Raw genomic sequence first — 22,381 nt, 5'->3', positions numbered from 1 at the left:
CTGCCCCTTCTCACAACAAATACATAACTGGTGAAAAGTAACTAAGTAGCCTGCATTCACTCACTACTCCAAACTAGTTGACCTTGCAGATTCAATTTCATAATACAATATATAATTAGCAAACAGGTTCTGATATATTAATATAGGATAAAAGGGAGTAAACTCACTAGCTACCAAGCAGTATACAAGTAAGTAAAAAGTGTCCCCCATTACCAGCTGCAACATTAAAGTGATGAACACATTAATGCATCAATATACTACCAGTCAAAAGATTTACAACGACCCCATTTTTCTAGTTTGCATTAAAATATAAGTAGTTCAGTGAAAGAACTTGAATGGTATAAAAGTATGTAGCAAACTGCCAAAGTTACAAACGATGTTTACGTCACCAAAACTGAGCAATAAAATTGTTATTTCACTGTAGTGTGTTCTGTTTCCGTCATTAATGTTATATATAATATACAAATAAAGCTTCTGAGGGTGTATTAACAGGTCGTTCCAAGATTTTTGTTCCATTTAAGGTTTTTCACTGGACTTTAGCTACTTATATTTCAATAAAAACTACAAAAATGGGGGTGTTCTAAAACTTTTGCCCGGTTGTGTACATTACATTTCAAAATGGACGATTCTGCATAATAAGGACTTTTACCTTTGGTATATTTTGATGCTGATACTTCTACTTAATGAATATAGGACTCTTAACTTGTAACTTCTCCCACAACATTTTCATTAGTTGTCAGTTTTAATAATCACAATTAAATGAAATAAACATTTGAAATATATCAGTCTGTGTGTAATGAATGAATATAATATACAAGTTTCACTTTTTGAATGGAATTACTGAAATAAATCAACTTTTTGATGATATTCTAATTATATGACCAGCACCTGTATATCTTGTCTGGCCCTCAGAGTAAACAGTCTGTGCGAGTTTTGATTTGAAAATAAGGCGTCTTTTTACTTACCTTTTTGTTGTTGTTGTGAGGAGTAATAAAAAAAATTACACACTAAATTTACAAAGGCCTTTATTAAACAAATCATTCACCAATACATAAAATATGAGAGCCTTTTAATATACATATAATGACTGCAAGAAATTGTGCAATTAAAAGTCCATGAGCATGTTCATTTGACAAAAAAAGAGAAGACAAAAGGACACAATTATCAAAGAAACCAAAATGCTTTAAGAAACTTCCTCAGCCATATGATGGCCAGGACTTCCTTTTTTAGTTTTAAACCCCAACAACAATTTAATTTGCCCATGGCATATTTTTTTTGCTTTATTTTTAAATTAAAACGCTCCAAATCAAAAGTAAACATCAAACTTTTATTTTTAACTGAACAAATTTTTAAACAACTCTGCAGCTCTGCTTTAGCCGTGCCGCAAGAGGAAGTGCAACAAGTGAAAACAATCGCCTACTAACCGAAACCTCGACTACTAAACTTTAAACAATTAAACTATTAAATGCTTTGGGTCTCCGGTTAGTACTGGGAGCTGTGGGAGCGCCTCACACTTCCCCGGCCGTATCCCTATAGCATCCACTACTTCAGTCTGCAAGCATGTGCGATTCAAAGAAATTAAATAAAAACACATCACAACCCCGTCTGGAAGAACAGAAGACCTTGTGAACTGTGTGTGAGCATTAAAAAGTTACTCAAGTTAAGTCAGTTGCATGAAATAACAGGATCAAAGTTCATAGTAGGTCACGATTGTGTTTGCAAACAGCAGCTCCACCCTTTCATTAAAACAGCAAACACTCTGCTGCTGAAGGTCAGAACATTTAGAGCCCAAAAAGGCTTTAGACGCGTCAAGAAAAACTGTCACTGGGGAAATTGTAGGCCAGCGGTTTATGCCTGCATGTTATAGTCCAGTACGAGTGAAGCTGGTTATGTTATGGAAAAGTGCAAATAAGGCACATTAAAAAGGAAGACATTAATATACACTGGTGAGGCTTATTAAGTGAGAATGATGTCGGAGACGACATCTATCTGTGTTTGAACGTTCATATCAGACTCCAGATCCCAGGTAATCAGAATTTTACGTGCACTGCAGTAACCTGGTCCCTGTGAATCTGAATACATGCAGCGGGTTTCTCTCCTACCCTGACCTTGTTTTAACTTTTTTACATTGTGAATGGGTCTGTGTTTGTGTGAATTTTACATTAAAAAACTTCAGCGGTGGAAACGGCTCGGCCTTTGGATGGAATCATCTTTAAATACGAGGATGTTTCTCTAAGCGCGATGATAATAATAATAATAATAATAATAATAATGATGATCTTTCCTTTCGTTCATCCGCTCTGCCTTCACAGTTTCTTTCCCTGTCTGAAGTCTTTGTCCTGCACATGCAAAAATAATTAGACGGCAATAATTGAACCAGGTTTAAAGACGTTTAAGAAGAAAGTTGACCATATGAAAAGATAAGGCCCTCTTTTTAAATATATCTTTAAGTATCTTTGTCTTTGAGGCTAGAACTTAAGGACAGAAGTGGCCACTAACATCTGCTACAGAGTTAATGCTAGTTGTGAGAATTAGGTTGTCATTTTGTACTTGTGTTGTTTAACGCAGATGTTGGATAATGACAAAGTAAAAGGTTCCTCTGGTTGGAAACTCTTAAAATCAATAGTACGGTTCTCGTTATTGGCAGCTCTAATTAAGCAAAGCAAACTCCTTTTTTAAACAAACAAACCCTTCTCCTCGTCTACATGAGCACTCACCGTAGTTTAAAAGATCAATGTTGTGCATTGTTTTATGGTAAAAAACTTTTTTTACGATCGTCTCTGACCACGCAGGTTTTCCTTTTCTGGCCTCTTTCCGAGTTTAGCAACACTACTCATTTCCGCTGTCCTCTGTTTCCTCATCTGTACCTTCATTCTGTCCGTCTCCGTTGCTGTCTGGGTAGTTGAGGATGTGCCGGTTGGCCTGAACGATGTACTGCTGCTGTTTGAAATACACCTTCATCACGCCCTTCATCAACACAACGCGATGCCTCCCTGCGAGGAAAGACGGAAGAGAACAGAATGGTGTAAAAAGAACAAGTGGACTAATGATGTGATATTAAAACTACGTGACTTGTGGCCCAGATATAAAGATTTACATCGCATGAGGTAAACCCACCAGTACAGTGCGCTGAAGATTAGAGGGCATCCGTCTAAACAGTAGCCTTCCCACCAGACTGGCGATGGAGGGAAAGATGAGAGCTCCACACAGAGTCCTGGACACAGAGACGTGGTCTCCTGTACCGGCCCCGTCAGGGACACGGGGCAGATAACGGCTGGTGCCTGAGGTAAAACACACGTCTGGTCATTCGGCTGTAGTCTGTTTGGTTCTGTACTTAATGTAGGATTCCTCAAAACTACATATACCTGACATGATTCACATTTCCACCAGTGCCTGATGATGCCAGTTTTTCATAAGTGATTTAAGTATGTTTGACTAAGGAGATAAACTTTACTCTCCCGCTGCTCGCTCCACCTTAAACCAACTGTATGGAGTTTCTAGCTTTTGCAAGAGTCTTGCTCAGCAAGGATGGGAAATATGCTACTATCAAGGTGTTTACTAGTATGACTATTATAGGTGCCTTTAAAAGAATTTTGTGGAAATATTAATTCATTTAATTCAAAAACTGAAACTTTCATATATTCTACATTCATGCCTTTTTTGTTTTAATCTTGATAATTACAGTTTACAGCTCATGGAAGTCTAAACTTAAAATTTCAAAATAAAGAATTTATAATACATAAATGTTGAGCTGAAAAGAGCTCTAATCAGCTGATTAACTGCAAACACCTGCAAAGGTTTCATCTTTACTCTCTCAGTCTGGTTCTGGTGCTCATAGTAACCTTTTCCACGATTTTCAAATTTTTTGAGATGCACCTGTACTTAAAAATTAGGCACTTTGCATCTCTCTTGTTAACCTTACCAGTAAGTCTGGATTGTTTTTGTAAAATGAACTCAATGATTAAATTGTGGAGAATCTAACATATCTAATGATGTGCATGTCCATAGTGAGGGCTGTCCCGACTAACGTTTTACATAGTGGAATCAGAAGTCTTGCCCATAGTCGACTGATCAGTGTGTGTTTGTGCACGCCGATTGCGAGCGGGAGGGGCACGGTAGAAGCTGCAGAACTGCAGCCTCTATTCATTAGTCACTGTAACTTACACTGTACATTTAACGTTACAGATAAACTGAGGCGTATTGTTGATCATTTCCTCTCTGCTCTGCTCGCCTGCCATTCACCGGTCTCGTGCAGAGCTTTGCGTTAGTGCTGTGCGGCCGACAAATGTATGCACGTCGCGGTTCTCCTGATTATTTTCTTAATAAATCATTTAGTCCATAAAATACATCCTAAAGTTGACATCCGTCCAAACATATTACATTTCTGATCATAAATCACAAAGAAAATGAGCAAATCCTTGATACTGATAAAATAAAACTATAGATTGAAACTATATAACTTTATAATCCTAATCTCACTCTATGTGATGTGACTGGTTGAACTTTGTCCAGCAATGTAACTTAATTTCTGGTGATGTTTTGTGATCATTTGATACCGTTTATATCACAGAGTGAGTATGTACCTAGCTTCCCTTTGTAGGAGTATCTCTGCCACAGTCTCACTAAATAATCCTCCCAGCGGATCATCTTTCCCAGGACCAACAGCACAGGAATGGTGGGCAGACCCATCAACAGGAACAGGGGGTCGGCTCGCTCCATCACATACAGGCCCTTCTTATGTCCCACGACCTGCATGTGAACATATAACAAGGTGAAGGTCCTGCAGACTGTAACTCTCTCAGGTTTTACATTCGTTCTGTGCTAATTTATTGTTAGCTGTGAGGACCTGCATGACAGTCACAGCTCCGTATGTGACAGCCGACCAGTAGACGGTCCCGACCACCACGCCGACAGCAGCGAAGGGACTGGCCCGTGACAGAGCTCTGTCTATCTGCTGGAGGAAATACACCAACGGGCCTGAGGAAAGGCAAGAAAACACTTTAAGCTCGTCATATTCTATATTTTTCTTCGTGTCAACAAATCCAGATCCTATCAAGCCTTGTGTGTGTGCGTGTGTGTATCACGGCCTGATATTTCTTCTTCCTCCGGGCCGTAGAGATCACGTTTTCAACATTAAACTATTATATTTGTGAGGTGTTTTTAAAGATTTACGTCTCTAGTAGGAACCAATAAGCTTGGAGCTGAGAGCCACAGACAGGAAGTCAGACAGTGTTGGGCGACAGACTGTCTCGTTGTTTGTTTTAGGCCCAATCTCAATGTCTTCACTCAGACTTTGAGGAGCGTTCCCTGTGAGGCTATCTGACTGTGAAATCATTTTCGTAAGTTGCATTTCTGCAGAAGTTTCCCGAGGGGGAAGCCCGGAAGAGAGAAAAATCACGGCAAACCCGCCTTTTAAGAGAATAAATTTATTGCATTTTGAGCCCTTTATGCACCATTTTTGTAAGTTGCATTCTGCTGAAATGGCACAAATTTATTGCATTTTGAGCCCTTGCAGCCTCGCTACACTCAATCACTTACCAGGTGAAGTGAAATAAGTCTGTGAGGGTTCAGGGCTTAGAGCTTAGGAGGAAAATTGAGATTGGGCCACAGTCTGCACAGAGGATACGTAAACATCAAAAATATAAATAAATAAAAAGTAGAATACTGACAGCTTTATCCTTAAAGACAGTGAACTGTAGTTACTGCCGCTGAACTAATCAAACGTGCCATTTGAAATGTGTTAAATCTTCCTATCGGAGTTTCTTTACTTGATAGCACAGGAGGAAAAGAATAATTTGATCACACTGGCAAAAATGTACGTCACACAGACCCTCGCAACGGCGTGGATGTGGAGACTATAAATTGGACTTTAGCCAGAGCAAAGAGAAAAGTGATATGAAATGCTTTTATTTTGTTGGGTATTTGGTTTTATGGCATCCAGTTTCAACCTCAAATGGCTTTCATGCGTTTAAAAAAATTTTTTTTTTAACCATTTTCAACCTGACAGAGATCCTGCGTGTCTGAAACCAGCCGGCGTTCAACCAATATGCCAATCTAAATAATAATAATAATAATAACAATCTTTTCCCCTTGCTCTGCCATAAAGTCCATGAAGTTTGTTTTTTTGCTGTGTGACCAGTTGACCTGGACGTTCTCTGGACTTCAGAGACTTGCCATTCTTGTTGTAAAGCTTCACATACCCATCTTGGGGAAGGTGATGTGGTATTCAGTGCCACACTGCGGACAGTTCACCGCTCCTCCGCTGTTTCCTTTCTGCTTCTCGTCCAGCCAGCGCTGCAGACACGACTGGTGGATCCATTTAGTGCAGCCTTTACACCTGCAGGGGCTCACCCACTCTGCGCTGTGGTCATCTCGCTCAGTGGCAAAACACACCCAACAGTGTCTGGACAGCACATGCACACAGACAGACAAAACACAGTGTTACTAACATGTCAGTCAAATTACAAACAGGCTAGATCAACCATCAAAAGCTACAGTGCAGTGAGCTTATGTAGGAACCAATCACAGCCACTTCCTTTTCTGCATGTCCAAAATACAATCATGGAGGTATTATGTACGAAACACACACCCTGCAAGCTGCATGTTTAGACCATTAAACTTTTTAGTTTAACCAATAACGACAGATAGATAAATAAATAATTTACCCCTAGTGGTATCTTGCAATGCAAGTTTATCTGTATAGCACATTTCAACTACAAGGTGTTTCAAAGTGCTTCACACCATTATTCCAACAGTTTTGTAGAATCTTCATAATTTCAATAATGGGTTACTAATAATCAGGCTTTTCACCTTCCATTGTTTTGCTTTTGATTTCCCATCTCTCACACCAGTCAAACCTGATCCTCTTCACAGTACGATATTTATTTCCTCTTATGATGCACGCACGAAGGATGATGCAGATAAGCTTTGGTTTTATTTGTCCTGATATCCGTTTGAGACTTCTATCACCACCCAAATACGATGGAGAGGAGTTTCACTTGTGGAGCTCGCAGCAGTAAAGAAACCATTTAAAAGATTCAAGAGCAACATGACTTCAGTAACACGTTCGTCCTCATGCCATTCCTAACAGCAGATTTCACCTCAAGTGAGAACATGTCAGATTTTTTCCATACGAGTCATGTACAGATAATGTGACTGATTTAGAGAATTGCAATGCCTTCATCATAACAACTCATGGATGAATGAAATGGTGCAATAAGACATGACTCGCACTCAGGAGGTGTGGTCTTACTTCTCAGGCTGCTCCTCAGCGAGGGCCATGGTGCTGAACGGGCTCTGCTCTCCGAGATGTTATCATGAACCCATCAGACCAGCAAGGATCTGTGAAATGAGCATTTACAGACTGACTGATTCACGGACACACATGCAACAGTTGGGTTTATTTTTATGACGGTGGAATGTATATTTTGCCAAGAACTTGCATCTGCATAAAGTGATAACGACATACTATCATAAGCCATTTATAAACATTCACTGAACAACAGTAGCATCCCACTGAAGTTGTGGCCACCTGATAAAGTCCAATATTTACTCTCCTTTAAGCTTTGGTTTCTACTAAGGCTGCACAATTCTTTAAAATAACAACAACAACAAAAACACACAGACAACCTATTGCTATTATGTTATTACAAATTTGAGATATAATTAAGGATCAGCGGGAATGATAATTTTGGCATCACAATTTTAATTTTCAATTAAAGAAATATTAATTGTTGGGGTCTTTACCAAACTTTTTTTTTTTTTTTATTACGTCTGAAGGAAAACATTTGTAGGACAAGGCGTCTCTGCAGCACCACAGTACTTCACTTAAGTACAAGTTTGAGGTAATTTTACTTTACTTGACCATTTAATGTAAAACTTCACTTAAAAGTCGAGTCCCAGTTAGACGCCTGTCCCTTTTACTGGCAGTAAAATCAGTTTTATTGCCAGGTATGTGTACACATACGGGGAATTTGACTCAGGATTGGACATTGCTCATGATGTGCTTACTTATACAATAATAAATAATAATAATAATAATATCAGACACAAACTACAGAGTAGACAACACTAATATACACACTATGAACCAAACAATATAGACTTATTGACAAATAGTGCAGTAATCAGAGTGCAAAGGATGCAAGAGTAAACTATTCTCATTATGTACATGTTGACGGTGGATATGATATACAGGTACACATGTTTGGAAAAATAAACACAGGCCTGGTCTGTTTTTTGATAGAAGTTATCTGCCTATGATTCAAGAAAATAAAACCCAGAGTTATTAATTTAAATTTTATGGTATCTAACTAATCTAACTGTTACCCCACTACATTTATGTCACAGCTATAACGTTACCAGTTATTTTGAAGATATTGATTTTAGATCAATCTGATCAACAGAATTTTATATTTTATATATATAAAAACCTTAATTAAAAATTTGTTCCACTTTGCCAACATTAGAAAGCTGCTTACTTTGGCACTTTACTTTTTACATTTACTTTCACTTTATCCTCGCCAACCGAAGACAGAAACCACTTTATGTTTGGTCCTGATGGTGAAACCAAACTAGTGACACAAATTTTGTCCCCAAACAGACTCTATAAAGTCCAAAGTTTGTGCACAAAGTGAGACGTGTGACAAAGCACCTGAACACACAAACTGAAACCAATAGTAAAACTCTTCTTGCGAAACAAGCTAGCAGCTATAGTTTTAATTTAAAATAAAGAGCATAAACATCGCCCTGTAATTTCACAGACTTTTAACTATCTTATGTTTTCTGCCCTCATAAAACTCTCATGCTAACATGAGTTAGCTCATTAACGTCAACTTCAGGAAGGTGTTAACTTTACATTATAAACAGCATCTAAACCACGTTAACAGATAGTATAACTAACCTCTTTGCCTTTCAGTTTAAAAACGACTCTGTGATACTAATATAAAAACACCACATACCTGAAAAATATGTCTAAATATATCAAGTTTTCACTGTCAAACACGAACTTCTGCGCTGTGTTTTCCTCACACGGCCCGGACAAGAGCATGTTAGCTAAGCATTTACAGCTTCATGATTGGTCGGTGGCCGGGCTCCAAGAAGCGTTCTGATTGGTCAGCAGCTGTGACGGTGATTGCTGCATTCAGGGCCTGCGGGAAACCACAGAATTCTAACTTTCGGCGTGAAAACACCGTCCGTGTCATTGTTTTGGCGACAACAAACAATCAGAGGAGGAAAATAATTAAGAATATTCGCTCTAGTACTGTACTTCAGTATGTCAGGATTCAGTATCACGTCGTGCCTGTACTTTGCTTGAGTTTATCCTCATTATGCTTATTTATACCGCTGCTTCACTACATTTCAGAGGGCTTCATATTTTAAATTTTATCATTATTGTTAAAAATAGTTTCATTAATTGAGATACCCAGTATTTAAATCAATTAAAATGAGGGTCTCTTCCACCGACAACTCATTTAATTCCTACTTGCATGTTATCCAAATGATTATCCAAACGGGGTCCATTGTGCAAAGTGAATTCTGCCTTTTGATACTTTTGTACTTTACTCGAGTGTATTTTGAATATTTAAACTTACATCAGCAGACATGATGATTGAAACAGTTTATTAATGACATTTTAACATCCATAACTGCACACTTAATGGCTAGAACCTTTAATTCGTGATGTATTAACACTTATAACTGCACAAATGATGATTAAACCCCTTTATTAAAGACATTTCATCATGTCGTATAGCTGCACACTTGATGGCTTATTAGAAAGTGTGAAACACATTAGCACTGATAAATGAATTACCACCTCATTATCACTAAATAGAAAGCAAAAAAAAACCCCAAATGGATTTTTACTGGCAATCTAAAATTATTTATGACCTCATACCTGATCTGTGAGACTTTAGAAAATAATTTATCAAGTATTAAAACGTATAAACCCTTTGTAAATGCTGAGCTGAGTACTCTTTATAAACGTATAGTTATTATTTAATCGTACCCAATAGATCAGAATAAACAAGAAAATATTAACTGGGTATTATTTTCACAAAGACATGTTGTGGTTTACACATTACAGGGTGGACTAAAACGCTGCTGCTCTTTGACAGTAACGCATGGCCACATGGTTAAACGCTGTGATTGGTTAACCCTCCTGTCAGTCAAGAAACTAGTGAAGGTGATTGGCCGATTCTCCTGTCAGTCAATCCGATGTTGTTGTGGTAGGGAGGCGGTCAGACCCTCCTCCTCCGCAGCAGCAGCAGCACCGGGGCGTCGAGACGGCGGAGTGCACAGTGACAGGGCGTGTTGTCATTTACATGATTAAAACACTAAACCGGGAGGAATACACACACGGATCGATAGAAACATATCTTAAATACACAGTCCGTCATGGAATCCTATGACATTTTAGCTAACCAGCCTGTTGTGATTGATAATGTAAGTATGATGATGTCATTCATCCACACCCAAACCGAGGCCGCTGGCTGGCTAGCTGTTAGCTTACAGAGCTATTGTGTTAAAGCTAACAGTATAGATTGTGGATCTCGGTCACGCTCGTTAGTTGTGCAGTAGTTACCGGCATTGCACGTTAAACGACGTTGGCATTGCTCCAGCTGCTAGTATGTATAGCGAACCTTGATTTATCCAGAGCTAGCTAAAGCTGTAGCTAGCTTACAGCAGCACTAACCGGCTAGCTAAGCTTCGGTTTGCTGTCCGTGGTACTGGAGCTGGATCGAAATGCTAAACAGCTAGCATAGCGGACTGAGCTGTCAAGGATGTAAGAGATGCATGTAAGATTCATTCCGAGGCATTAGCTGAACACGATGCCGATTAACTGCGTCTTCATATGAAGCACAAACAGCAGCGTCGCTGTGAGCGTCCGATTCAGCAGGTCAGGGGAAAGTTCAGGTCCAGATAAAAAAAAAAAAACAACCTCTATGCCTAGAGCTGTCAAGTCTGGACTGGATTGTCCCAGAGAGGATAACGTTACTTTAAAACTGTTTTAGATTTGTGAAACTTTTATTCTGTTTGTGGAAATCCAAAAAAGGACGATTTATATGCTGTTTATTTTTGTTTTTGTTTTTTTTTTACATGTAGACCACATTGGACCAGATCAAGATAAAAAAAAAAAAACTGGAGCTGTCAAATCTGGCCTAAATTGTCCCAGAGAGGCTAAACTTTATGGGAAAAAGTTTCAGATTTGTGAAACCTTTATTCTGTTAGTGGAAATCCTAAAAAGGACGATTTATATGCTGTTGTTTTTTACTTTTACATGTAGACCAGATCCAGATAAAACTCTTTCTATAGCTGGCTTTGTGTCTTCATATGAAGCACAAACAGTAGCTTTGCTTTGAGCACACGGATGTTAGCAATGCAGTTAAAGGAATACAAACAGCACGTTTTTGATTGCCGGTGTTACACTATATTCTGTGACCCGAATAGATTTCCAGCTAGCTATATGTTAGTGCCATTGCTAATCTGTGTTATATATTCTCTTTTGGCAGGTGTTGCCAATACCTGTTCTCCTCCATTAATATACAGAGCGCCAGAATAGCTGCTAAGCAAACATTTTGATTGTTAATAATCTGATCTTTGACACAGGAAAACACACGTACTTTTATGGCTGTGAAAGCAGAAACTGTAGAGGAAGCTTACAGGTGTGTCTGCAGAGCGCAACACCTCACCTGTTGATATTTGGTAAACGCATACATCGAACAAGCTATCTCATCAGAAAATAGTTTGTGGTGAAGTATGTTTAAAAACGTTTGCATTGTCATTGGAGCTGAAATTCAGATACATTATGCCGTAACATCAGTGTTGTGTGTAAATTTGTTCCCTCCTCAAAAAACCTCTCCCATTCCTTCAAATAACACTGCACGCTGTGGTTGGCGTTAGGTTAAAGGGAAACTCAAATGAATGCAACAGAAACAGACTTTAGGACGTCGTCTGCTGTAAATGCATATTTATATATTTATAGTGTCGGCCTTGCTAGTCATGACAGCACAGGACAAAGTAGCTCTTGAGACAGCAGCGATCTAGGACACACAGTGTTTCTTCTGGCTGCTGGTGTCTGAGCATGAGTGTGTGACTGCTGGTGGCCTCAGGTTGTGTCTTATGACCTCTCGCACTGTTTAGAGATTAAAGCTTCGCTGCTCTTAGTTCAACCATAACTCTGTGATTTTGGGCCTAAATGTCATGCCTGTCTTTTCTTTAGGGTTCGGGGGTTATCAAGGCTGGTTTTGCAGGCGACCAGATCCCCAAATACTGTTTCCCTAACTAGTAAGTGTTGCTTGACCTCTTCCAACAGCACCTAGATTAAAAGGATCATATGTAGTATGTATAATGTTAACTTTATAGTAACGAGGATTTTATTGATTAATTAAAGTGTTTTTAAATGCCAGAATTTTGTGACATATTCAGAGTTGTGCACATATTCCTTATTATTCTTCTTTTATATTTTGTCAGTTTTATATTTGTATAAGTACAAATCCTCTCCACCTGTAGTACGTTTGGAAAACACAAATCCAGAGTAATGCACATGTAAATAACTGCCACGTTGTTTTGTTTTTCTTTTACACAGAGTTATTCCATAATTCTTTTGTAACTTGCATCTGTTTATTCAATATTTGTATATTTTGTAAAGTTATTTATGTCAGCTGTATGTTTATGTCTTTGTCTGGCACCTAATCACCATAGAAAATTCCTGGTATGTGTAAAATATAACTTGAAAATAAAGCTCTCTCTGATTCTGAGTGTAAATCCCAAAGATGTGTAATTTACAATCTTGTAACAGAGAGCAAAGCAGAAAATATTATACACATTTAAGAGGCTGATCCCAACAAATGTTTTGTGGCATTTTTGCTTGAAAAGTGAGACAAATAATAAACTGAAATCAGAAAAGTTGCAGATTAATTTTCTGAAACTTTCAGCTCATATCTGCTGTCAGATATGTTTAGTTTAACTCAATTCTGCATACTTGTCTGTGTTATATTTACTGTCTGACTGTTCATTTCTCTGTGTGTGCTGCACAGTGTGGGGCGTCCCAAGCATGTGCGTGTGATGGCAGGGGCCCTGGAGGGAGACCTCTTTATCGGACCCAAGGCAGAAGTAAGACACAAACACACACTTCTGCTTTCTTTACATCAGTTCCTGTATATGGAGGAATTTTTAGGCAGCAAACTCCAGAATCACACAGGAGGACTTCTTCCAGATAATGCCTTGAAGATATGTTTGTGCACAATGTGTACTTTTATTCAGAAATATAACTACAAATTCAACAAAAACAAATCACCTCTATTCCCCCAGTAATCTGTAATGCACTGGAGATTTTGGACCTGTGACAGTGACATTACCAGGAAGGTGTGGAACACATCTTAAACTCTTTGGAGCTCTTCCAGTTCTTTCTGTTATTGTACAGCCAAGTTCAAGATTGTCGTCTGTATAAGAACCATAGGAATCAATACAATAATACAATATAATAACAGGTTCTTCTACCACGTTGCTCTCAAGAAAACACACACAGGACAATATAATACTTATATTGTCCTGTCAGTCTGTGTCAGAAGTTGCGGAGCATTAACTGGGAGCTGTTACAGTTCCCCACATATACGTTGGTTTTGAGCGTTTCAGTAGGCTACTTCATTAACTAGCCTCCTCAACATGTGGTGCACCTGCTGTTGTGAAAATGGACAAATCCAGAATACTAGATCTGTGTTGTTTTGGCAACTTTATATTAGAAATAGAATTATACCTGCCGTTCCCTCTGCGGGAAACACTGTTAGCATATTTTTTGTCGTGCAGATCAAATAATTGTGTTGATTTAGGAGTTGATATTTCTGTATGTAAACTCTCATCCCAACTTGTCACCATTTTTCTGTTGCTATTTTGCACAGATGTAGCTACACAGCCAGCTTGCTATGTAAAAAAATAAAAATAAAAATAAAAATGGCGCCCCGATATTTAATCCCGCCCACAAAGCTGGGGTTTGCTGATTCCAATAAATGGAACAACCAGAAATGAGCAAAACACCAGGGGCACCCTTGTAGCTTAGGCCTAAAGACGTACACCATGAACCACAACCTGTCCACAACTGTTGTTGCACCTCCCCCTCCCCATGTCGTCTCTCTATTATATTTAATAAAGGGATAAAAATGTCTCAAAAATATTTTTTAGAAGACGTAGACCGGCTGCAGAGAAGCTTCCCCACATCATCATGCTGCCACCGCCAGGCTTCATGGTGGGAGTGTTGTGTGCCTGCTGGTGTGCAGAGTTGGGATCATACTAGCATTTAGTTTGATATCTCTAAAGCTCGGTTTTTATCACATCCCAGAACTTTGTTCCGCTTTGTCTCCCTCGGGCCTTCAGGCAAAAACAAGCTGAGATGTCATGTGAGAGTCAGAGACAACAGCTGCTGTAGTTTAGTGAACAACGTTTAGTTTTCAGGGAGTTGTCATGTAGAAAAAACATTAATCTCATACAAGGCAGTGCTAGCCTCAAAAACCCAGCTGTTTTCTAACATTAACTTAGCTCTCCTTAGTAGCTAGGCTCCTTACATGCTTGCTAATAACGTTTTTAAACTGGGTCTCCGACATTCAGAGCGTTGTGTTGGACAGATTTGTGCAGCTCTGTTCATGAGGGAGAGAGAGTGAGCTACGATTTTAAGTAGGCCTAGTAAAAAAATCAATATGTGGCGGTCAGTGTTGATATTGTGGCGAGCCGCCACAAATAAATGAACGTATGGGAAACACTGCAAGGAGAAGAGATGAGATTTAGCAACTAGCTTGCTTCCATGTGCATCCACTGGACAGGTAGACACAAACACTAAGAACGCAATTAATACAAACACAAGTTCAAAATACATCCGTATGTCCACAGTTAGTTTCCTTCATAACATCTGCAGTTTTTGAAGCATGTGACTAAATCATTGTCTCAGTAGCCTGAAAGAGCATTACCAAATCTTTTGTACAAAGAAAGGAACCCAGAAATGGTGAAATAATGCAAATTTACAAATGCATTTTAGCTTCAATCCTTGATTTTTTTTTCCTTGATAATTAATCCCTTGTCTTTGTCTGTGATCATCAGGAGCACAGGGGTTTGTTGTCGGTTCGGTATCCGATGGAGCACGGGATAGTGAAGGACTGGAATGACATGGAGAGGATCTGGCAGTACGTTTATTCCAAGGAGCAACTGCAGACTTTCTCCGAGGAGGTTAGCGCCTCTCTTCTCGCTACATGATAATCGGGTCACATTCTTGGTAGATCTGATGTCGCAGCGTCAGTAATCCTGTCCTGTTCGGTATCTTTGCTAGCATCCTGTGCTGCTCACTGAAGCTCCCCTCAACCCCAGCAAGAACAGGGAGAAGGCTGCGGAAGTTTTCTTTGAGACCTTCAACGTTCCTGCTCTCTTCATCTCCATGCAGGCTGTCCTTAGCTTGTAAGTACACATTACATTTCACGGACAAACACCTGTTTAATGGCTCTGTACTTCAGTTTAGTATCCACCCAGCATCCACTTTATGAGGTACAACTCCTCGGTTTATGTTGAGTTCTGCAACTTCTTCGTGGTTTGAATACAAAAAAACTGTTAATCACGCTCACATAACTGCTGACTGGAGTGAGGCAGAGGCTCTGTGTGGAGTAGAAGGTGTTGGTGCGTCAGAAAGGCCTGTTGTTAACCACACTATCTGCACAATTTACCAAATGTTAAAAAACATTTACTGTAAAACAAACAGGAGTGGCCGCCCCTGTTTGTTTGATACTAAATCTACATTTTACTGAGGATTAAACCCTGAACAAAAACCATCCAGTTAGCCAGGTTAGAGGAGAAGAACATTAAGCTGCAGCAGACACGCACGCAATCTCTAAAACTAGAAGAAGAATCATCAGCTGGTTTGACACTCCTCTGTTATGACGAGCTCACACAGTGTCAGAAGTTACTACAAACGGCATCATTTCAAGGATCCTTGACCATATTTGGGTGAGAGGGCTTGCTTGGTTTGCAAGGTGCATCCGTAATTCCTGATATTAACTAGCTTAAAACAAAATGTCCTTACCAGAAAAATTTACAGCCGACTCCTAATAAGCTTTTTCACCTGCGCTGGTTAAAGATACAAAGTGCAGCAGAGAGAAGTCGCTTCTATCCTGATTGACAGCTCACCATGAGCATTATACCCTAAACAAAAACCATTCAGTTGAGAAGAGAAGAACATGAAGCTGCAGCAGACTCGTGATCACATGAATTTCTCCAGTTGAAGCACATGTACGTCCTTCGTGTGTTCGTGACTTTCGGGCAACACACAGATATCTGTGCAGACCCTCAAGGAGAAGAAAATGTACATCTTTCAGAACTTCATGGCTACACAGATGTGGAAATATAATTTTAGTTTAAGGTGCAGGTTTGCTATAAAAACAGTGTCTGAAATGTAGCGATCTGCTGCTAGCAACATTAGCATTGTAGCTAAGGTGGTGCCGTCAATCACAAGATAGCCCCGCCCTAAAGCCTCCCCTGCTTTCTGGTCTCTGTTCCTCTAAATGGGACCATAATTTACTAAATGAACATCATGCTGTGTTGAAGAAGACTTGAAACTAGCGACTGAGACCATAAACTCATCAGGAAAGTGTTTACTGAGGGAATAAATCAGCTGACAAGTAGAAACATTTTCTCATATTCTTATACAATCTGACTTCTTTTTGCAATGTTGAAGTCCCAGCCAAACTCGAGGCTTCAAAACGGCAGTCCACAAACCAGCGTGTGACGTCACGATGACTACGTCCACTTCTTACATACAGTCAATGTTTGCAACCAGTGGAGTCGCCCCCTGCTGGCTGTTAGAAAGAATGCAGGTTTAAGGCACTTCAGCATTGTCTTCACTTTTCCGACCCGGAGGTTCCTGGTGTTCCTTAGTGTCAGTGCAGCGTGATTTTAGGACTGAAGTGAACCTAAACATTGTTCCAGACCTTTTGCGTCACTTCCTGGTTCAGTTGAACCTTTATCACACAGAAACATACTGATTAGAAGGACATGACAAGCGTGGATCCTGTGGTCTGTAAATGGGACGTGACTGGCCTCTGTTTCTTGCAGGTACGCCACAGGTCGTACCACTGGTGTTGTGTTGGATTCAGGGGATGGTGTCACCCACGTGGTGCCAATCTACGAGGGCTTTGCCATCCCACACTCCATCATGCGCGTGGACATTGCTGGGCGAGACGTCTCGCGGTATCTCCGTCTGCTGCTGCGCAAGGAAGGCTACAACTTCAACACCTCCGCAGAGTTCGAGGTTGTTCGCACCGTCAAAGAGGTACGGTGGTCCGTGTGAATTGGTTTGAAATCTGAAGAACTTTATGAATACTAATCAAACGTGTTTCCAACTTTGCAGAGAGCCTGTTATCTATCTCTCAACCCGCAAAAGGACGAGACTTTAGAGACAGAGAAGGCTCAGTATGTTCTCCCTGATGGAAGCACTTTAAACGTGAGTCGAACTGATGCTGAGAAGTGTTTTTGGAAGGACGTTCAGTGTTTCAAAATCTTCCTCCTCTGTGAAAACCTCCTCCCCATCCTGACCACAAACCCTGAAATGTGACCTTGTTTTGTTTTTTAGATCGGCCCGGCCAGGTTCCGCGCTCCAGAGCTGCTGTTCAGACCCGACCTGATAGGAGATGAAAGCTCGGGGATCCACGAGGTCCTGGCTTATGCTATCCAGAAGTCTGACATGGACCTCAGACGCACACTGTTCTCCACTATAGTATTGTGTGGGGGATCGACATTGATCAAAGGTTGGTGTTAAGTGATGGAAGGTAGTCATTCACCTGTTAAAGCCCTCTATTCTTAAACGCTATAGTCTTTAATACGCTCCTGCTAGCAACATTAGCACTGTAGCTAAGGTGGTGGCGTTTACTACAGGAGGGGAAAATACGACGCCCTTGTTTTTCTGCTTTTATGTGAAAATGCCTTTGGGCTGTCGCTGCTTCTAATACCAAATATTAATAAGAGAAATAAATAACCAACCCTCTGTCTCACAGATATAAACGCTCACTCACTGAATCTGTCTCTTTTCTTCCAGGCTTTGGGGAAAGACTACTAACTGAAGTCAAGAAGCTCGCACCCAAAGACGTGAAGATCAAGGTAGGTTTAGTTTTTGTTGTTCAGTTTGCTGCACTGGGTCTACGTGACATGCCTGTCAATGAGTAACGTCTCTTTCTCTGCTGCACCATCTTTACACTTTCTGGAGCCTGAAATTAACCTGAGAATGTATTTTTTGGCACTTATTATTATTTATGATGTATTTAATTAGTTACGGACTTTGTTTTAAACACATTAGGGCTGAAAGATAATCCGCAAATAAAATCATATATTGATTATTTGATTATTATTATTGACAGAGAGAATGGTCATTTGTGCTTTTAAATTTGTTACGGTGTGATTTTTGATGGGCTCCAGACCAAACAAGCTTGTTCCATCATGACTGGAGAATATGATTTGTAGGCCAGGCCACGTCTCTGTAGCGCCACAGTGCCCCTATTTATAACGGCATGTTGTGACACATTTTACCTTTTATCAAGAAACTGCAGCTCCTGCGATTTGGATGTGACACTTGTGCCGTTTTTTCATTACCAGTATCAGATCAGCTCGCCTCGTCTGCGATGGAAAGCATCCTCCGATTTCCATTGCAGATAGTACCCCTCAATTTAGCCGGTCGTCATTGCGACGCCTCACACGCTCCTCCCGCGGGTTGGCGCAGGCTTCCCCCGCCGCCAATTGCGTAGCTCCTCAACTCCGAAAACTTTCAAGCACATTTTTGTTCCGCCATCACTTTTCGTAAAACTGTCAATATTCGAAATCTACACAGCTGATTTGTCACCTCAAAACTTCTCAGAAGTGGATTTAGTGATGAAATAATGTATGAAAACTGTAAAATATAAAACTTTCTGTCGCTGGCCTCTGTCTGGTGCAGCAATGATGATGCAGTGAATAGTGACGATTCTCTCTGACCAATCAGCAGTCTGCTGTGTTTTCACGTCACAGGTGCAGGTACAACATTTCCACAATGGAAAACCAAAAAAAGGCGAGTCGAGCTGGTACCGTGCAGTGGAAAAGCGGCTTTGGCCACACTGTAATATTGATAATATTGATTAATTTTTCAGCCTTTTGAATTAGATTTTAATTCATGTACTCAGAGAGGGAGACATGGACAGTTTTCTGCTGCTACATCTCAGCTCGGTTTTACTTTTTCTTTCTTAAATTACAGTCACACAGCATGTCGTCACATCGAAATAAGCATGCAAATGTGTATTTAGCTCAGTTTTTATTATAAAACACGCAAAGCGAGCACAAAACAACTTGAGCTACATTAGAAATGTGTCTGCTGAAGGACAGGAGACGTGAGCTGAGCTGTGTGGACGCGAGGCGTTAACAGTCACACATCTTGAATGCTCTGTAAAAAATTTGTTTTGTGACTGGTCGTTGCTTTATTTCCTGTCCAGATTTCTGCTCCCCAGGAGAGGCTGTACTCCACATGGATTGGGTAAGAATTCAGTGTTGACCCATGAATAAGGATGAGAAGCGTGACATTTGATAAAACCTGTGATCTGACTGGCCTTTTTCCTCCCGGCAGCGGCTCTATCCTGGCATCGTTGGACACCTTTAAAAAGATGTGGGTGTCGAAGCGGGAATACGAAGAAGACAGAGCACGTGCCATCCACAGGAAGACCTTCTAGTTAGGGGCCGGCGCCTTGCGATTGCCCCCAGAACTGCCCTCAAATCTCCCCCATCATACTGTCGGAGACTCCCGTACTCCTGCACCATCTCCGGGTACCTCTGCGTCGTCCTTTATAAACCACTGTCAGTCTCCTGCTTTACCCCTCCACTCAGAGAAACGCACACGTTTATGTGTGGTCGTTTCTATATTTACCTCCTTTTTTCCATTCGCCTCCTTTTCCCCGACTTCCTCCTGCTGTAGGGTGACGGTGAGAGCCCCCGCCTCCCTCCAAACATCCCAAACATTCACATACAGAGGGCCGTCAGGGTATCTGGGAGGATTAGCACTGTGGACTCTTACTACAGGCCATGCTATACTATCATTTAGTCCACATTGAAGTATTGGAATGCTCTCTTGCCTACAAAGCCCTGCAAGGTTTAGAATATCATGAAATGTCAATAAACATGAATGTTTTTTGTTTTTGTTTTTTTGCTACCGTTGAAATTTCCATTCCAAACCGAAGATTTAGGTTTTTACTTGATGTCCATTTTGTAGACTTTTTCTGTTTCTGGCTCGTAAAGAACAAAGGATTGAAGTACTATAGACGTGTATAGTGCAAGTGTCAGTGAGCAGGCAGAAGGTAAAGATAACCACTGTATTATAAATCTGACCTTAAGTGCACAGTTACCACCTGGGAGCAAAGTTGAAGCGGTTAATTTATCACCCAACTGATTAAACTGAAGTAGCTTTTTATGTCCTTATAACCAATGAAATGTTTCTACATGAACATGACATCCCGTGTTTGTGTTGATGAGGAAAATGTTCAGTACAGTCGGCGTTTTGTCTCAGCTGACAGGATTAAAACAAAGTGTAGAAAAATGCCTTGATATTTTTATTATTATTATTATTATTTTGGGGGAAGTTCATCATGGGTTCCGTGTTAACAGCGACTTAGAAGTGTAGTATTTTTCAGCCCGGGGTCTTATTCTCATAATCAAGAACACACACACACACTTTCAATAACTCTCTGATTTCATTTTGGGGAGGTGAAACGGCCTCCAGCGCAGCAATATTGATCAGAGCCACAGCTGGAATCACTCTCATGTGTCTCGACTTTACAAGTCTGGCATCAAGTCCAAATCATTTCCTCATCAGCGCTGAAACATACTCCTCATCTTTGATTCTGGTTCAAATAAACATTGTCGCCCGTCAAAGTGAAACGACTCGCAATCATCCTTGAAAAATGCCTGTTATAGTTTCCCAGAAGCCACAATGACATCTTAAAATCTTTGTTTAATACGACCAACAGTCTTAAACAGAAATATAATTAATTTACGGTCATATTTGACCAAAAAAAGCATCAAATCCTCTCATTTGAGAAGCTAAAACCAGTGAATGTTTGGCCTTTTTGCTTGAAAACGGACTGAAACTTTTACCAAAGAGTATCAGACGTTGCGGATTAATTTCCTGTCAATCAACTTGCATCAGCTTTAGTCTTTTGCTATGACCTTTTCTAGCGTGCACACACATCTAAACATACCTGCGTGCAGCTTGTTTGGTCAGAGGGGCTAATTTCTGTGTTTACTTTTGTTTAGACTGAAAGTGTTTTATTATTTCTGTAAAACTGAAGTATATTTAGAAAGCTTCCGCTTGTGCCCTGATTTTTCTAGAGCTTCTCAGAGGAGATGAGTGTAAAGTCATTATGACCCCACTGTAAATTATAAAAAATGTCCTTTAAATGCTTTTGTTTTAAGTGTAATATTACGCTGATATAAAAATAGCAGTCAGAGTTTCCCCCACCTGTGTTAGAAGCTCTTTACTCAGATGCATGTCAGTTAATCTTGTACAGTTAAAGATCTCCACAGAGACATGAAGCCAGGCTCTGGAGTCGGGACGGTTAAACACTTAAAAGGCCACAAAACGACGAGTGATCAGTTTATAATGTATTTTCCTCCTCCTCCCCACCTTGCCCTCCATCTCTATGTACTTGTAAAAGTCTGGGTGTTCTGATTTCCCTGCATCTGAATGGCAGTGAAGGGGTCGTGTCCACACCTGTGTCCGCCTTACTCCGGTGCGTCTGCGCCGGAGCGTCCACGTCGTCTGCTTTTGGGTGTTTTTAAAAAAGATTACAGGAAAAAAAAGAAGAGGTTGTGAAATGTCGTCAGCCTTGTGTACAGTGGAACAAAAACAACCACAACAACAGGATAACAGACTAAAAATGTACAATACTGTTTATTCAAGTGTTTGCTTTTACTATTCGTAAATTCAGTATAATAAATAAGTTAATGGCTGCTGCTCGGATGTCTCCTCCTTGATTTATCAGCTGGTTTTAGATTTTTTGTAGGCTGGTGGAAAAACTTTTTGTACACTAGAATAAATTCATTAAATTGCCTTTTTTGGCATTAAATTCGACACACAATCCAACAGCGAAGGGGAAACATTTTTATAGAATAAAAAAGTATTTCAGAGTGTTTAAAAAATACTTTTTTCTTCTGTTGTCGAGCTGCAGGTAGTTTTGACACATCTGCTCTTTAAACCCGCTCATGCATGAATTAATAAAAAAATAATCTGGACTTTTTTTAAGATTCTTTTTATTACTAACAATTGGGCTAAAACAAAAATACATTCACATTCTTTTAAAAATTCAGTTTTATTTTTATATTATTTAACTGTATGTGG

General features: G+C 40.0%; 2 protein-coding genes across 2 annotated transcripts; one reads left to right on the top strand and one right to left on the bottom strand.

Annotated features, from left to right (window-relative positions):
• Nucleotides 1-1,008: 1,008 nt before the first annotated feature.
• Nucleotides 1,009-9,079, bottom strand: LOC119914035 (E3 ubiquitin-protein ligase MARCHF5-like). The gene is given in 8 exon segments (XM_038733011.1): nucleotides 1,009-2,981; nucleotides 2,984-2,993; nucleotides 3,118-3,281; nucleotides 4,584-4,749; nucleotides 4,847-4,977; nucleotides 6,201-6,403; nucleotides 7,253-7,341; nucleotides 8,961-9,079. Coding segments are annotated over 7 exon segments (855 nt in total). The 5' UTR covers nucleotides 7,282-7,341; nucleotides 8,961-9,079; the 3' UTR covers nucleotides 1,009-2,829.
• A 1,175-nt stretch (nucleotides 9,080-10,254) lies between these two features.
• On the top strand, nucleotides 10,255-21,998 carry LOC119914034 (beta-centractin). The gene is made up of 11 exons (XM_038733010.1): nucleotides 10,255-10,446; nucleotides 12,224-12,288; nucleotides 13,041-13,116; nucleotides 15,091-15,216; nucleotides 15,317-15,441; nucleotides 17,089-17,305; nucleotides 17,384-17,476; nucleotides 17,606-17,780; nucleotides 18,068-18,129; nucleotides 19,488-19,528; nucleotides 19,619-21,998. The coding sequence occupies exons 1-11, from the start codon at nucleotides 10,399-10,401 to the stop codon at nucleotides 19,719-19,721; spliced, it is 1,131 nt and encodes a 376-aa protein (XP_038588938.1). The 5' UTR covers nucleotides 10,255-10,398; the 3' UTR covers nucleotides 19,722-21,998.
• Nucleotides 21,999-22,381: the final 383 nt, after the last annotated feature.

The sequence above is a fragment of the Micropterus salmoides genome, unplaced genomic scaffold, assembly GCF_014851395.1.
Source record: "Micropterus salmoides isolate LMB-PRFRI ecotype aquatic unplaced genomic scaffold, ASM1485139v1 Ms_hic_scaffold_20, whole genome shotgun sequence".
Lineage (NCBI taxonomy): Eukaryota > Metazoa > Chordata > Actinopteri > Centrarchiformes > Centrarchidae > Micropterus > Micropterus salmoides.
This window is presented reverse-complemented; position numbering and strand designations above follow the sequence as displayed.

Bases quoted from the DNA above. Each gene is read 5' to 3' on its own strand.
- LOC119914034 (XM_038733010.1), top strand. From the start codon at position 10,399: ATGGAATCCTATGACATTTTAGCTAACCAGCCTGTTGTGATTGATAAT. The intron at 15,442-17,088 runs GTAAGTACACAT...TGTTTCTTGCAG, and splicing joins ATGCAGGCTGTCCTTAGCTT to GTACGCCACAGGTCGTACCA. The intron at 17,781-18,067 runs GTTGGTGTTAAG...CTTTTCTTCCAG, and splicing joins GGGATCGACATTGATCAAAG to GCTTTGGGGAAAGACTACTA.